The sequence below is a fragment of the Populus trichocarpa genome, chromosome 3 (assembly GCF_000002775.5).
Source record: "Populus trichocarpa isolate Nisqually-1 chromosome 3, P.trichocarpa_v4.1, whole genome shotgun sequence".
In the NCBI taxonomy this organism is placed as follows: Eukaryota; Viridiplantae; Streptophyta; class Magnoliopsida; order Malpighiales; family Salicaceae; genus Populus; species Populus trichocarpa.
In genome coordinates this window covers 11,938,945-11,955,055 of record NC_037287.2, presented here as the reverse complement: position 1 = coordinate 11,955,055, position 16,111 = coordinate 11,938,945, and the positions used below count along the sequence as shown (strand labels likewise).

The 16,111-nt window shown below is 32.0% G+C and overlaps 2 protein-coding genes across 2 annotated transcripts; one reads left to right on the top strand and one right to left on the bottom strand.

Annotated features, from left to right (window-relative positions):
* Positions 1 to 347: 347 nt before the first annotated feature.
* On the bottom strand, positions 348 to 2,519 carry LOC7491862 (E3 ubiquitin-protein ligase Os04g0590900). The gene is made up of 2 exons (XM_024596743.2): positions 1,905 to 2,519; positions 348 to 1,774 (listed from the first exon to the last, which is right to left on the bottom strand). Exon 2 carries the CDS (start codon positions 1,603 to 1,605, stop codon positions 499 to 501), a length of 1,107 nt encoding a protein of 368 aa, XP_024452511.2. The 5' UTR covers positions 1,606 to 1,774; positions 1,905 to 2,519; the 3' UTR covers positions 348 to 498.
* Positions 2,520 to 9,442: 6,923 nt separating this feature from the next.
* LOC7491861 (protein TORNADO 2) lies at positions 9,443 to 11,125 on the top strand. Its single transcript, XM_002304302.4, has 2 exons — positions 9,443 to 10,102; positions 10,693 to 11,125. The coding sequence occupies exons 1-2, from the start codon at positions 9,605 to 9,607 to the stop codon at positions 11,002 to 11,004; spliced, it is 810 nt and encodes a 269-aa protein (XP_002304338.3). The 5' UTR covers positions 9,443 to 9,604; the 3' UTR covers positions 11,005 to 11,125.
* The last annotated feature ends 4,986 nt before the right edge of the window (positions 11,126 to 16,111 follow it).

The following is a 16,111-nucleotide window of genomic DNA, read 5'->3' as shown; positions in this document are numbered from 1 at the left end:
CTTGAGAAAATCATCGTAACGATAACTATCTTTTTTCAAGACTTGAGGTGGAGTTCATAGATTTCGGGTGCGTGAATGGAGATTTGTGGAAGTACTGATGTTCTGAGCATAAGTTTATAGACAAACTTCTTTTGAATTAATGGATTTAAAGCTTATGCATTAATTCTATTAATTTATCTAAATACAATGATCTAGTTGATACTGCATGCCGATATCTCACTCACCATTATCCAAACCATACTTTCAATGGCAGATTTAGCATAATTGAGCTTCGAGCAACGAGTTAAAAACAGGAAAAAATGGGAACTGGTTGCATCGTAGCTGTTAGCAAATAAACCAATGAACCATAGAGAACAAACAAGATTTGCAAGATATATAGATATGTCCCTCGTCAATTTTATACATTGGAACACAATTCTCACGCTTACAGAACTTTATCATAACATTGATTAATGGAAAATATAACCATCAATGGAAAAAAAAAAAAAGAGTTTTTGTTTAAACAAGACTTATGGTGTCACGCATTCTTCCATGCCCAGTGAGAAAGAATCTTCCACTAGAAAATGATCTCTTCATGGTAACAGGATTGAGTACACAATTCAAGACTCTTCTGCAGCTGCTAGACACGCATTTGCTGATTTCTGCTGAATGTTTCGATGATCCAACGTCTCCCGAACAGTCTTCTACTGGAACAACTTCATCCTGATTCATCCGAATAATTTCAGCGATGGAAGTGTGGCTTTGACATGGATGATCCATTGAAAATGATCTCCTAATGCGTTGATATCTATCTATATCTCGCATCTCAATTATGATATCTCTCTCTTCCAAGTTCCCCGAATCTCTAAACACTCGTGACGGAGTCTTTGGAACCCCTGCAAGATTCTGTGTCGCTTGCTCATCTCTAGCAACCCTTTCCGTGTCTTGTGTAACCGACACATTCTCATTAGCTCGTTGGCTTTCTTGCAAAGATTCATTGCCTTGAGGAGTTTCTGTCACTGGAGGAGGCAATTGAGGCAGGGAAGCACTAAAGAAGACTATGTTGGCACGGCATAGTGGGCAATTCGAGTGAGAGCGAAGCCATGTATCAATGCAAGGGACATGGAAAGCATGGCTACACTTTGGCAAAAGCCTTATGCTCTCATCTTCTTCAAACTCACTTAGACAAACTGAGCAATCTGTCCCTTCAATCAAACCATCTCCCTTTTTGTACTTGCAAACTGTGATGGACCTTATAAGAGCCTCATCAACGCCAGTTGTTGCAGCATGCCAAGGCTCGTGGAGAGATGAGTTGTGATCGTCCTCAAATTCCTCATTTTGTCCATGATTTTGATCCCTTCTCCTTGCCGAATAATCGTTTCCACAATATTTAGATATGATGGTGTAGTAACATACTAGAAGGAAAGCACTGGCCAGTATGCCTATAATGGCAATGACAAGAGGAGAAAAAATTGGACTCGAATCGTCATCAGGGAACTCAAAGGGAGGCGGAGGAGGGGAGATGATGTAACACCATTGTGGGCAGTATAAGCTACAAAATCCTTGAGAACAGTCTTTAATGTTCACGTGTGGAATCCAAGTTTGGGGGGCGTCTAGAGATGCCATGGCAAGCTTTACAAACTATATGACTCTAAACTATTAGCATTTCTGACATGATGCATACATTCTACCACCTAGTATTATGCTAGAAATGCGAGAAGAAAATCATTTGGACCATATTTGTGTTGGACCTTTAAACAGAAGAGCCTGAAAAAAAATAGAACTTTCTTCGTAACTTGGTGGAAGAAACAGTGAAACAAAATTTTTTTTGGTAAGAATTGGTTTGAAAATAATTTCATAAAACCAATGATATTGATTTGATGCGAAAAGAAGAAGAAGAAGATGAAAGATAAAAGAGAGATTACCTTAGAAGTGTATTTGGAAAGGATGGCTGGAGTGTTTCTTATTAATGATGATGAGCTGCTTATGAGCAAGATATTACGAACTGATGTTGTATTATCTAGGTTAGGAGAAGACAGAACAGCAAGCACAGAGAGAGTTCAAGAGATTAAAATTTCGGATACCACAGAAGAGTGAGGTTCGAAAAGCAGGGAAAGAGGCTTACATGGAAAGCAAAGGAAAGAGTGTTGATGGGAATTCTTTCTTTTTCTCTTCTTTTTCTTGTTCATCGCCTTTTCTTTTCTTTGGTACCATCTTTTTTTTTTTTCTTTCTTTTTCTCTGGGAGATAATGGTTTGTTGACTAAGGGGATGGAATTGGTTGGAGAGTTCATTAAAGTAATCAATGCTTTTACTATTGTTCAAAACTGGTGCAGTTGGGGTGAGTGTGTAGCATGGGAACTCCTTTCCCCCATTTAATCACTTGCATGTATGCCTACGTCTGTCCAAAGTAAATATCAGTAGCCAACAATTCTCCTAGATTTTCCATTACCACCATCGCAAGTGCAGTCCGCCGTCATCAAATCTTTTTCCCTCCTGGCAGGCAGGCAGCTACGCAGAATGAGGCCACAAAGAATTTCTCAGAGTGGAGGTTGTGGGATACTGTGATCACTGTAATTAATCCTCTTGAATTTTCCTCTTATTTATTTTTCCCAATCTTTGTTCAAGTGTTGGTGGCAGGCTTTCTAATTTCTATTGCGTGATATGGGAAGAGTGAAAGGGGCCACAATACAGGAAAGAAAAGAAGAATACTCGAGGGGAGACAAAGACATAATTATTCAACTCACTCTAAGGTTCCATTTTCTACTCTCAGTGCATCGAAGCACCGCTTTGTGGACCAAAGCAAATTGTCTTTAGATTCCACCGGAGATATTGAGCATATATTTTCCCATTTTAATTAAAATTAGCATCGTTTTCTTTTATCGTTCAACGGTGGTGACTCAGGCTTTCAGCAATAGTGGGGCCTAATATATCAACAAGACAGAATTTAGCTATTGGTTCCTGCTGAGACTTTGAGACATTCATTAAAAAAAAAAAAAAACAAGGTCCTAGGGACATAGTATTAGAGCATATGTAATACAGCTAAACATTTGGTTGTGCGAGATTTATGTAAAAATATATTTATTATCAATAAGTATATTATTTATTTTTAATATTTATTTATGTTTGATAACAAAAAAAATTCTTAGAATAAAAATATATGACAAATAAAATTATAAATTGATTATAATTATGAGATTTTTATTGCATTAAAACATTGTTCTTAAATATTCTTAATTGATATTCTAATTATAAAACTGGATGTTAATTATAATTATTAAGACTAATATATATTATGTTCTATATTTTTAACGATGAAAAAATAATAATTACATTGAAAAATTAGTCATAGAAAAATTAAATCAAATCAGTTATAACTAGAGTTATGAAGTTTTTTTTATAAACAGAATATTATACCTTCTATAGATTATACAATGTTTTAATCAAAATACACCTTGAAACACAAAAAAATTTAAATTACTGTAAACTCAACAAAAAATGCTTGGAAATCACTGTAAACTAACATGAAATCCAGTTATTTATTTATTTTATCAACAATGAAGTTTCATTGAACAATACAGCCGGATATAGATAGCTTACTCGTCATGACACTTAGATCATGTTTGTTTGTTGAAAAATAGTTTTTTTTTAAAGTAAATTTCTGAAAAGTAAATTATTTTTCGATGTTTAATAGTGTAATGAGAAATGAGTTAGAAAAAACTTTCCAGTATTTGACTGAATCATGAAAAATAACTTATTAATGTTTTATTTTTCTTCAAGTTTATTAAAAGAACAAGGATCAAATCTTACATATAAAAAAGTTGGAGGATGAAATTAAAAAAATATAATTTCTTAAATTATTCCAAATAAAATAAATAAAAATTAAAATAATAAAGATCAAATCTGACAAATAAAAAATAAAAAATGATGAAATTAAAAAAAATTACAATTTCACAAATTATTTCAAATCAAAATAAATAGCAATAAGAAGAATACAGACCAAATATGATAGATAAAAAAATTCAATTAAGAAATGACAAGAGAAGAGCAAATAACAATAAAAAGAATGAGAATAAAGGTTTATACAAAAATCAAATTAAATCAAATTCTAAAAGATGAAATTAAAAAAAATAAAACAAAATATATAGCAATCAAGAGATTAAGAATCAAATTTGAGATAATCAATAAATAATAAGACATTTATGAAACTTCTACAGTTTTCCATCCAAAATAAAAGAAAAATACTTTCTAAAAAAAAAGTAAAACAAAATATATAGCAATCAAAAAATTAAGAACCAAATTTGAGATAATTAACAATAACAAGAAATTTATAAAACTTCTATTGGAAAGTTTTTTTGGTTCAAAATAAAACGAAAATATTTTTCTAAAAGCCAAGCTATATTTTTCATATTTTTTATTAATTAATTTTTCTAATAATAAATAAAAATTTAAAAAATATTTTTTTAAGAATCACTTTTCATCGAACAAAACAAACAAGCTTGTATGTTACTTGAGAGTCAGCGCGAGAATACAACAAAAACTACTCTCAAGGTTGTTAAAATCGCGAGTTGACTCTTAAAATCTTACGATTTTACGAGTCAACATGTATATAACGTGTCAAATCGGGTTAAAACTCGAAATCGGTCAAACTCGGTTAAATCGGTAAAATCAGACCGATTTTACGAGTTTGATCGATTTTGACTGAGTTTGACCGATTTCGAGTTTTAACCCGCAAAAGTTAAAAAATTTACTGACTCCCTGTCCGAGTCCTCTGACACTCCACTACATAGTCCCCACTCCCCAGTCTCCCCTTTCTTCGTTGCCCAAATCTTAAATTTTCAATCTTAGCAGACTAACACCAGCATTAGAGGATCTTGGGTATGGGAAAGCCTTATACTGTATTTTAGGCCTGGGAAAGCATGATCGGAGGATCGAAATCATGGAAAGACAGAGGTTGATGGTGAGGAATCAAATGAGTAAAATAAGAGATAGGAATACTTATATAGAGAGAAATACTGTGTTTTAGACTAATCATTTGTTAACTATAAAGAGAGAGGACAACAAATACTCAGAGAGAACTTGAAATACATGTCTTGCTTGGTGGGATATTTGGACATTATTTCTAGGACTTGTTACTAACATAAAAAGGTGGAAGGATGAGGTGGCACTGAGATTAAATTGATGTCATTTTGTACATTTTGTTTTTGTTTTCACGGGTTCACTATATTGGTCTGTGTTAATTTTTTTTTAAGTTGGTGATATACCTTAGAATGTTTTATCATCTCACTAGTTGTCTGCAATGTGTTTCAAGACCTGTCCTCTAGAAAATGCTCTGAAACTGTCAATAAAACATAGTTGTTCAATCTTATTTTTTTCTTTTCGTATTTTTAAGTTATTTAAACCATGTATGAATTACTATTTGAATTATATATTTTAAGATGTTTAGATATTTGTATTGTTTATTTCACTTTTATTTTAATTATGTTATATTATTATTTACTACTTGACTGAAATTGTCAATATATAATTAGTTAAAATATTTTTCTTGTGATTTTATGATTCAAATTTATAATCCGAGTTTATATTATATATTTTATGTGGTGTAAAAAAAAACATTTTTGACAACCTTAATTACTCTACTACTGAGATATGTAATTGCATTAGCGCAGTTTTCAGTCAACAGAACAAACTTAAAAGCGGCATGTGTGTGAGAACCAAGAACTCTGTTTCCTTCTCAACAAGCAACCACCTCTTACTTAGCCTTGTGGACCTTTTCACTTCTTTTCATTTTCACTTTCTCGAGTGCTCTACTTTCCCTTCTCCAAAGTCACCCATTTCCACACCCTTAGTGACCTTATAATAACCTTATACGTGTGTGTGTGTGTGTACTAATATTAGATTATTAATCATCATAGCGATTTGCAGGTTTCTATGAAGTCCCAAAAACACGCATCTCAACTCCCCCATGATGCCCATGGCAATTAGAAACAAGCAAGGTATCTCGACATAAACGGGGCTTCAGCAATCATGTGTTCGATTTTTAATCACAGATCTATGCTATTTGAAAATGAAGCCACCTCCTTCACTTTCCTCAACGTTTTCCGGGTCATCAAGTAACCAACAAAAAATACCTGTTGATGCTGACTAGGATCAAGATGGCATTGAACCTCTCTAACCAGCAAGAACCACCCATCTTTTGAGAGAGAGAAAGAGCATATGATCCTTAGGGAAGATCATGTCGTTTTAAATGCCATGTGGTCGCAAGAGTATATAAAGAATCGGAGGGATTCGACACAATCAGGATAGATAATATGCAACAATGGAAGGAATAATATATAGGATACAATCAACTTAGAGAATCCTATCTAAAAAACATAAACTTAGATGTAAGGGCATATGTATATTCGATATGATTGCTCGAAACTAGGGAAAAACTAGCTAAAAATTATGCATTTATGAGGGTATTGTGCTCGCTGATAATGAGATAGAAATCTTAAAGTCTTGTAAAGCAAAAAAAAAATTAATTTGAAGTAATGGAAAAAATAAAAAAAATACTTTAAAAACACAAAAATAATAGGGATATAAATTTAAGGGACAACTTCCTCCCCATCTCCAAAGCCACACCAACTCTATACCTTTAATGGCTTGTCTTTTATGCTAATTCATGCTACTAAAAGACTGGATTATCATCTTACATGAAGTTCCAAACTGACTTCATCTAAACATCCTGTGATGCCCACAAGCAAACAGCTAGAAGAAAGATACCTCAACAAATCTTGATTCTATCTCTCATTCAGTCTTTTTAATTATGAGACACAACAGAACGCAACAGTACCCCCTTTTTCTTTCTTCAATCTGCCCTGATCATCAAGTGAAAAACAAAAATTAGCTACCAACAACATCAAGATAAGCTCGAACCTCTAATGTGTAAAGTCCATCTTCAGATGGAGCATGAGATTCCAGTCAACTTAACAGAGAAGAAAATAACTACTTAATTTCAAATCATAATATTGAAATCAAAGTATAAGCAGCATCAGAAGGATATAGATGATCATAATAGATTTCAAACCATAATAAGAATGACTATCACCATTTGCAAGTTTTATTGGAGTGCTAATTCAGTCATAATGACAGCACAAGTAGACAAAACAAGGTAGTCATAATGACAGTAATCTCAAGTTCCAGTTCAGTCAGAATCAATCACAGCAAGTTAGCAGCAAAGAACAGCACAGATTAAAGCAAACGTATGACAACTGCGGGGACCCATGACAAAACTCTAAGTAGCAAGGAATTATCTGAATGCCAAAACACTTACTTCATCAAGTGTCGATTGTTCAAACAGCTTTTACCAGCCTATCAATTGAATCTATTCTCCTTTTCCTTCTTCTTGTAAAAAAATTAACTTGGGACCTTGCTAATCACACCCCAACCTCTTAGAATTAGATAAAGGGATTGATTAAAATTAGAACATTTATTTTAATAGCATAAAGAAAATTTATCTTCAACGATTATAGATATTAGAAGAAGAAATTCTTTATTGTTCCACTCATTCGGTATTGAAGACAAGACACAAGTCAACATTCCTATGAAACAGGGCACTTACAAGAACCTTGAAAGAGGCAACACTGCAACCGCAAGTTACCTGCAAGAACGGAATTTTAGAAGGCAATAAAATCTCATCGTAAGCCTTGCTAACTACAAGCACATAAGAGATATGAAGATTTTGAATCAATATATTGCGGTTTAATCATTTATTTTTCAATCCAACCTTTTTGGAATACTTGTTTAGCAGCACCTAAATAATTTAATTAGCGGATGCAAGGAACATGCCGAAAATCAAGTACGCAGATATTAAACACAGGCTTTAAAATGCTTTCTTTTCTTTCAATTTGGTCCCCAATTATTCTTCATCGTTGAAGGGGAGAATTCCATAACGACATTATACAGCTCTTCTGGATTTTACATCTAGAGGATGGCTAACCTAATAGGGGAGGCCTCCATCCAAAATTTTCCATCCCTGGCTAAAATTGAGATTTAACCATGAGTTTCTGACAAGGGTTCTGGCATCTTCATACCGTGTTTCCCATAGACCCATATTTATGTGGTTAGAGGAGCAATACGCTGGTAGCCCCTCATAATTTCTTTTCACATGCATGCATGAAGAAGGCAATATTGAATTTTAATAAAAGCCTTAAAGACCTCAAAACGAAGTTCCAGCTTGCTCAAACAAGCATTCTTCCTCATTTACTCAAACATGGGTAGTTTTAACAGGTAGTTCAATTCTAACAGCTAAGCACCGATTGAGCAACCAATGTCGATGGTACAAAGTGAAAGAAATGAAAAAGAAAAGAAAAGAAAGATGAATGCGGTAGCAGCACCTAAAGTCATGTTCCAGCAAAGAAACTTAGAAAAGCGCTGCTTAAAAAAGAGGTGGAAAAGAACTTCGATTATGCAATCATAAATTTAAAATGTAGTGTGTGTGTGTGTCCATTTTTAAGGCTGTATAAGCAGGAAATTATTATATTATTTTATAGTTAATTGCACAAAATATTTATATATCTATTTATTTAAGAGTAGAGATTAAAGCTCTTGAAATATTAAAACAGAACAAAATTAAAAATAACTTAATTAAAAATAACTTAAAAAGAATATATATAAAGATAATAAGAATACGAAGCACTATTTGATAAATTATATTTTTAAAATGATATTATTCACCAAACTACATCTTCTTATTCACTATAATAAAATGACATTGCAAAACATAAGAATTGAACCTTTAAAAAAAATAATGAACACCACATTGATAAATTTAAGATCACCTCAAAACTGATAAGAGGTAGCAATTCTAATGGGTAATTATATACTTAACAAAATACCTTACAAGAAGTTAAAAAATACATCATATGAATTATATTATAGTATTATTTTAACAAAGTATCTAATATCATGAGATCGAGATAACCTCATAGAAAGCAAATTAAAAATAAATTATAAAATCTAATTTTTAATTAATTCAATATTAAATGATAAAATTAAAAAAAAATCAATTGAATAAAATGACAAGATAAACTTTAAGTCAACCAGGATTAATCAGTTAAACCAGTGATCTAGATTATGAGATTATGATAACTTTATAGAAAGTAAATTAAAATAAAATATAAATTCAATATTAAAATTAAAAATTAAAAAATAAACTAGATTAAACAAAAAAAGATTTTTAAAAAAGCAAAGCTCTGTTCTAGGAATCAATTTCGTAAGTAAAGAGGTGAAAAGTAAAATCACCTCTTCTTTTAATTTTTGTTAATTAATAATTGTTCATGATGTGTTCTGTTTCTTTCTTTTCTTCCCTGACTTGTACACGGTATCCCTTTCCGAAAAGTATAGCAGAGCTAAAAAAAAATGTACATTTTAAAAATTATCGTAGCTTGCTTTAGTAGCTTGGATGGATCCAAAGAAAGGAACTAAAAACAGGCGGGCCATATGACTTAAAGCAGATCCTGTAGTAGCTGTTTTTCAACATCCATCACTGGTACTCCACATTTTCTTTTGTCCTGATCATTATCTGAGTCCAGGAAGAAACCAAACCCAGAACAAAATCACCACGGAGAATCCTCTCGCACTAAAATGGCACTAAGCAATAATGTTATTGGTGCTATCAACTTTGTCGCCATGCTTCTCTCCATCCCAGTCATAGGTGCTGGGATTTGGCTAGCAACGGAACCAGACAACTCTTGTGTCAAGATCCTACAATGGCCTGTCATTATCTTGGGAATGCTGATCCTGAAAGTAGCTCTTGCAGGCTTTGTAGGAGGTTTCTGGAGAATCCCTTGGCTCCTTATCTTTTATCTCATTGCCATGCTCATCCTTATAATATTGCTCGCATGTCTAACGGTTTTTATATACATGGTGACTGTTAGAGGCTCAGGCCACCTTGCACCGAGTAGAGCCTACTTGGAATATCGTCTTGATGATTTTTCAGGTTGGCTTCGCCGAAGGGTTCATAGTTCATATAAGTGGGATCGGATAAGAGGTTGCCTTAGCTCCTCTAATACGTGTGCTGAGTTGAACCAGAGTTATCACATGGCTCAAGATTTCTTCAATGCTCATATTAGCCCCTTGCAGGTTATTAAAGTTATTTTCTTGCTTAGATTATCTATTTTTGATTATGTACCAGACGATTTAGAAGAAATTAAGATGCCTTTCAAACATGGACCCGATCTTTCTATGGGGTGCATGCAGGCAACTTCCTACTTTCTTAGGGAAATCAAAGAAGAAGAAGAAGAAAAACCCAGTTATAATTAATAAATGGAAATGATCCTTTATCTTTTTTGTTTTTCTAGATAGTCATTGTTTTTGCTACCAAAAAATACATTATTTTTCTTAGCCTCTAACTAGAATTATTAGGAGATATGATCATATCTTCTTCGAATATATTAAAAAAACAAAAACGTAACATATATAATTTTGTTCTTGGTGAAAACTTAATCATGAAGTTATTAAGTGTTATACTTTTTTAAAGTGTATATATTTCTTAATAATTAGCTTTTGTTTCGATGACCCTAACATATATAGGAATAACTTTTATCTACGGCTAGCGATAATTTCTAATATTGAAGAAAAGAATAATAAAGTTGATTATATTCTCTCATCGATCATGTGATTATCTTCAACTTTATGCCTTTTTTTTTCTTTTGCTTTTTTATCCTTGACAGTCAGGATGCTGTAAGCCCCCGACCGAATGTGGGTATACATTTGTGAACCCAACATATTGGATTAGTCCAATAAACATTGCTGCAGATATGGACTGCCTGAAATGGAACAATGACCAAAATCAACTTTGCTACAATTGCGATTCATGCAAGGCCGGATTATTGGCTAATTTGAAAAGGGAATGGAGAAGGGCAGACGTCGTACTGCTCATTACTCTCATTGCCTTAATATGCGTTTACTTGATTGGTTGCTGTGCCTTTAGGAATGCCAAAACAGAAGACTTGTTTCGCAGATACAAACAAGGTTATACATAAGACCTAATTAATCAGAGAACAACGTTGTAATGCTTGCATTGTAAGGTAGTTAATGTGTTGTGGGAATATTGCTCTGTTTCTTTTGCTAATTCTATTTCTATATACGAGTTTCCTGCAAGAAGATGATTTTATTTTGAGTTTGTTTAGGAAAAAATTTAAATTTTTTTTGTTTAAATTTATTTTTTATATATTTTTAGATGATTTTAATGTAAATTATATAAATGAATTTACAAATAAAAAAAATAACAGCCTTTCACGATATCAACCATGCTTTTAATTTACTGATTAGAGCGCGTGTAATTCCTTTGGACTGGGGCTGATATGATTCGATTTTAGTGAATAAAATCCAGGGGAAGATGTTAATAGCAACGATCGAGCAATTTGTCGTGGCCACCAAAAGTTGATTACCTTTTCAATTGCCAGTTACATGGTGGTATTATCGGTATTGTATTGGTTTTTATAATTTTGATTAAAAAAAATAAATTTCAAACAAATATTTTTAATTGTGATTTTTAAAGATACATGCTTTGTTAAAACTGTTGTAAAATACATCCTTGTATGAAAAATATTGTTTCTATAAATAAAAAAATATATTATTTTAATTGAAAATTTAAATTCCCTAAAAAAATCTAATTTGTGACGGATTCAGTCATGATTTTTCTTTTTAAAAAAAATAATTTTGAGATTGAAATTGGTCACAAAATTAAATTGTGACGTGCTTTTTGCAACCATCACAAAATAATTTGTGTCCAATTTTGAGCTTTTCTACGAAAAACAAATTGGTAAAAAACCAATTATTTTGGCAGCTATACTTCCTTAATTAAAAACTATTGTAAGAGTAGATTAGTGCTTCTTTTTATCATAATAAAATTAACCTCCTTTTAGAAGAATTCAAATCTATTTTAATATAAACAATACTAGCGTGCACAAAATTGAAAAATATGAACAACAACACTTATGACACATGGTTAAAGTACTTTTGTGTTTCCTTTCAAAAAAAAAAAAAAAAACTGAAAAATATGAGCCAAGAAAATATATACTGCATTTGTAATTCTTATGCCCTATTTGTTTCGTAAAGTGATTTCCTAGAATTATTTTTCAAATTTTTCTCATATTTGTTACTATTACAAAAGTGGTCGATAACAAATATTTTCCGGTCTTTTTTTTTATTGGATTCTAGAAAAATATTTTATTTTTATTTTGAGTGAAGCATACTTTCTAGAAGTTGTAAAATACTAAAAAAATATCTTGCTATTTAATTGTTGATTATATCAAATTGATCCTCAATATTTGTATTATTATATATTTTTTTTCAATTTCATCTTTTAGAATTTGATTTAATTTAATTTTTATATCAAATTAAATTCTTATTTTACTGATTGTTATTTATATTTCTCTTATCCTTTTGTTAATTGAATTTCTTTTATGTATCAGATTTGACCTCTATTTTTTATTTTTATTTTATTTTATTTGAAATAATTTATTAAATTGAATTTTTTTTCAATTTAATTGTATTTTAACATTTTTATTTATTAGGTTTGATTCTTATTATTTTAATTGTTGTTTATTTTTTAAAAATAATTTATAAAATTTGATTTTTCATCTTCATCCTTCTTTAACTTTTTCATATGTCAGATTTAGTTTTTTTTTTTTTCTTACTATTTGTTTTATTTGAAATAACTTATGAAATTGAATTTTTTTTTAATTTCATTCCCTGATTTTTTATCTGATATTTTTTATCTCTAATTTTTAATAAATTTAAAAAATTAAAAAATTATTTTTCAGCTTATTTTTCATGGCATAGTAAAAAAATTAAAGTGTTTTTTAACTTATTTTTTATGATATTGACAAAAATAAAAAAAATAATTCCTTTTAACTTTCAATAAAAACCACTTTTGAAAAAGAAATTATGAGAAATAAATGGGGTTAGTTTAATATATTGCTAATGAACATATCAATATTTTTTACATAATTTTCTTATTTCAAATTTACAGAACTAATGATTAAAAAGTTGAGGAGGATCCGGTGAAAATGCATATTGTTCGTACTGATAAAAGGAGTCGGGACTGTTGTCCCTTTTTTTTTTCAACGGTGACACCGAAAGCCGTGATGAGGCCATCATGGAATATTGTTGCAGTTTTGGGAGCAACCGGCCAGCAGTTCATATACTGCACAATATGACCAGTAAAATTAAACTTCACCCTTTAATTAGTTTAATTGGTTATGTTATAATTAAGTTTATCTTTTAAAAATATTAGTTTAAGTTCTATAAATTTTAAAATTATTAAAAATTTATATAATTATTAACTTCAGTCTTATAAAATTAATTAAAATACACATATACATACATTTATGTTAACAAATAAATAAACTTGGCCCTGCTTTTAATATACAACTTCCATTCCATACAAGCACACATTGTGTTAAGGAAGTTCTCAAATGATCAAGTTCTTAATTATGTGAAAAGAAGCAGGAATACAGGAAATCTTACCAAGCTAACAACCTGGAAGGTAATTGCATGGTATTTTCCGAGGTTAATAAAAGGAAGCAATCCATTCAGTTTGGTAACAAAATGACAGATAGATACATATATTCTTCTTCTTCATCATCTTCTTTTTTGGTCGAAAAAAGGGTGTACAAATAAGCTGAAAATGGCAGATACAGATATACAAACATAACGAATCATCCCAAGCATAAAACACCTGCGTTTGATCCATTTTTCTTCTCTCCATCCATTGTAACATTCTGTTCTCCAAACTCAATATTCAAAACCGTCGAGACCGGCTCAATTAACCTTGTTCATCCCTTTGAGCGATCTACATGTTGTCCCGGGCAGCTTGCAAATATGGGTTTTGCGTTCTGGTTGGTTTATCCTGCGTGGTTTTCCTTGTCTTCGCCACTTATGAGAACGCAAGACATGGACCCCATACGGTGCGTCTTTCCGTCCACTTGTCTTCCTTAACCTTCAAAGAGTTGAACCTTGGTACCTCTCGAAAATTGGACACCGTATGGAACACCAGCATCGCTGTTTTTGCTAAGAATCCTGAACCCTGGGCTAGCTTTAATCCAACCAGAGGTTCATTTGCTTTCGTTAAATACGGTGGAGTTGGTATTTCATGCGGCGAGTTAGTGGAGGATGGGGAGGAATTACCCATGGGTGTTGGAAATGTGTCAACACTGCAATTTAAAAGCAAACCTTGTGATTTCCCGAATCAAATAGATGATGATGGATTGGGGGCTAGGTTAAGAAGTGATTTAGATCGCAAGGAGGTCAGACTCGGTTTAAGTTTTAAAATACGTTCTAGTTTTAAGAATAGGGTGTGGAGTTGGGTCAGCGTTCTTGTTATTTGTTTTTGTGATAATTTGCTCATTCAATTTGATGCAGCACAACGCCAGTGGTTGTTCAAGGGACATGGATCTACGGCTTGTATAGTTCAAACCCCACTTGTTATCCAATGATTTTGTTGTTTCGTTTACTCCGTCTGACAATGAAAGCTTGTAGCTAGTTAATTAATTGCTTCCCTTTAATTTATTTTATGTGATTAAATGTCTAATTTTATAGGGATAATCTATGTATATGTATGCCTGCCAATGCATATATAATGAAAGCTTGTGCTGTTCTGACTTTTTCTTTCTTTTCCCAGAAATGAGGTGGTGATGATACGGTAATGAATAATGAATAATTCGAATATGAAGTGATTTAACATATTATGCTACGCTAACATGGCCCCAACAAAAAGAAATTGTAGTCAATGGTCTCTGGAGAATGTATTTGCCGGAGCATATAAACTCTTTTACGTTCCGGTGGCTGTGGGTCTTCAGTGAATTCATTTAGGGGAAGATTCAGCAAAAATTAATTGAGCATGCCAGAAAGTAGGCTGCTCTGTTACCTAGAATGGGCCTACTGCATTAATTTGCGTGGATCACCGAGTCCTTCAATAGGCTTAAAAGCCCCACAATGACTAGGAGTATTACTGTGTTTTTACTTGGTTGGTTCCATGAAGGGCCCAAAAGCTCGTAACAAAGAAACTAAACTCTGGAAAGTGGAAACTGGGATTATAGTAGTAAAAGTTCTTTTTTAAATTTTTTTCATTCAAAATATATTAAAATAATTTTTTATTTTTAAAATTTTATTTTCAACATCAACATATTAAAACAACGAATTAAAATGATTCAAAATCACCAAAAAAAATAATTTAAAATAAAAAAATTATATTTTTTAAAAACATAGTTCGATTACACTTCCAAATACACTGCTCCCACAATAAATACTCCCATAAGTTCAACAGCCCAGGAAGGTGGCTTGGTAAGTCCGCATTACCATAGCCCACCAGAATGCCCCATTAATTAGACTCTCTGTGACTACCTGCGTTGCCGCATTGAAGACTCTCTCTGTGGTTGGTAATCTTCGTCTTGGCTTGCTCGTCTCCACCTAACCTCGCCTACGTAACATGATTGAAATGATTAAAAAATAATACATTTTTTTATTTATTTAATAAAGAGTACTGTTTTGAGGTTAGAAGTGGGAGTTATTGAGGATGCTGCAATCATGTTAGCTAATCCCACAATTGATGTACGATTAGTTTCCGCTGCCACTGAAACTGGAGGTCAAATTTCGAGAACCTGACTTCCCCGTCAGAGACAGACGCAGCCAGACAGGCTTTGTATTACAATGCACAACCTAGGAAATTTCCTCGGAGGCCTTAATGCATAAAGCAAATTCCTGAATGAAGAAAGCAATATTCCGGACCATTTCATTTCGACTTCTTCTCACAATAATAAGTCAACAAATACATGGGACCATAAATGCGAACAGGTAACTTGCAGTTCAAGGCTTTTTAAAATTTTATTGAGAAAAGTGTAAAGAATAAAAGTTTTGAAAAGATATCTTTTCAAACTTTGTTTTACAACCTCATGTAGCATAAGATTGAAGCATAACTTGGCTATTTGATTATAAACACAAGTAAAATATCAATTATTGGTCACATTATTAGTGATTTAGTTATCTGAAAACAACTTTCTTTTTATTTATTTTTCTTTCTTTTACATAAAATTAAACAAGTTCTTTGAGTGTTCTTGAAAAATCTTTTATTTTGCTATCTAATAT

Excerpts from the sequence above, each read along its gene's own strand:
- LOC7491861 (XM_002304302.4), top strand. The coding sequence starts at position 9,605 with ATGGCACTAAGCAATAATGTTATTGGTGCTATCAACTTTGTCGCCATG. Across the intron at positions 10,103-10,692 it reads CTCATATTAGCCCCTTGCAG|TCAGGATGCTGTAAGCCCCC; the intron begins GTTATTAAAGTT and ends TATCCTTGACAG.
- LOC7491862 (XM_024596743.2), bottom strand. The coding sequence starts at position 1,605 with ATGGCATCTCTAGACGCCCCCCAAACTTGGATTCCACACGTGAACATT.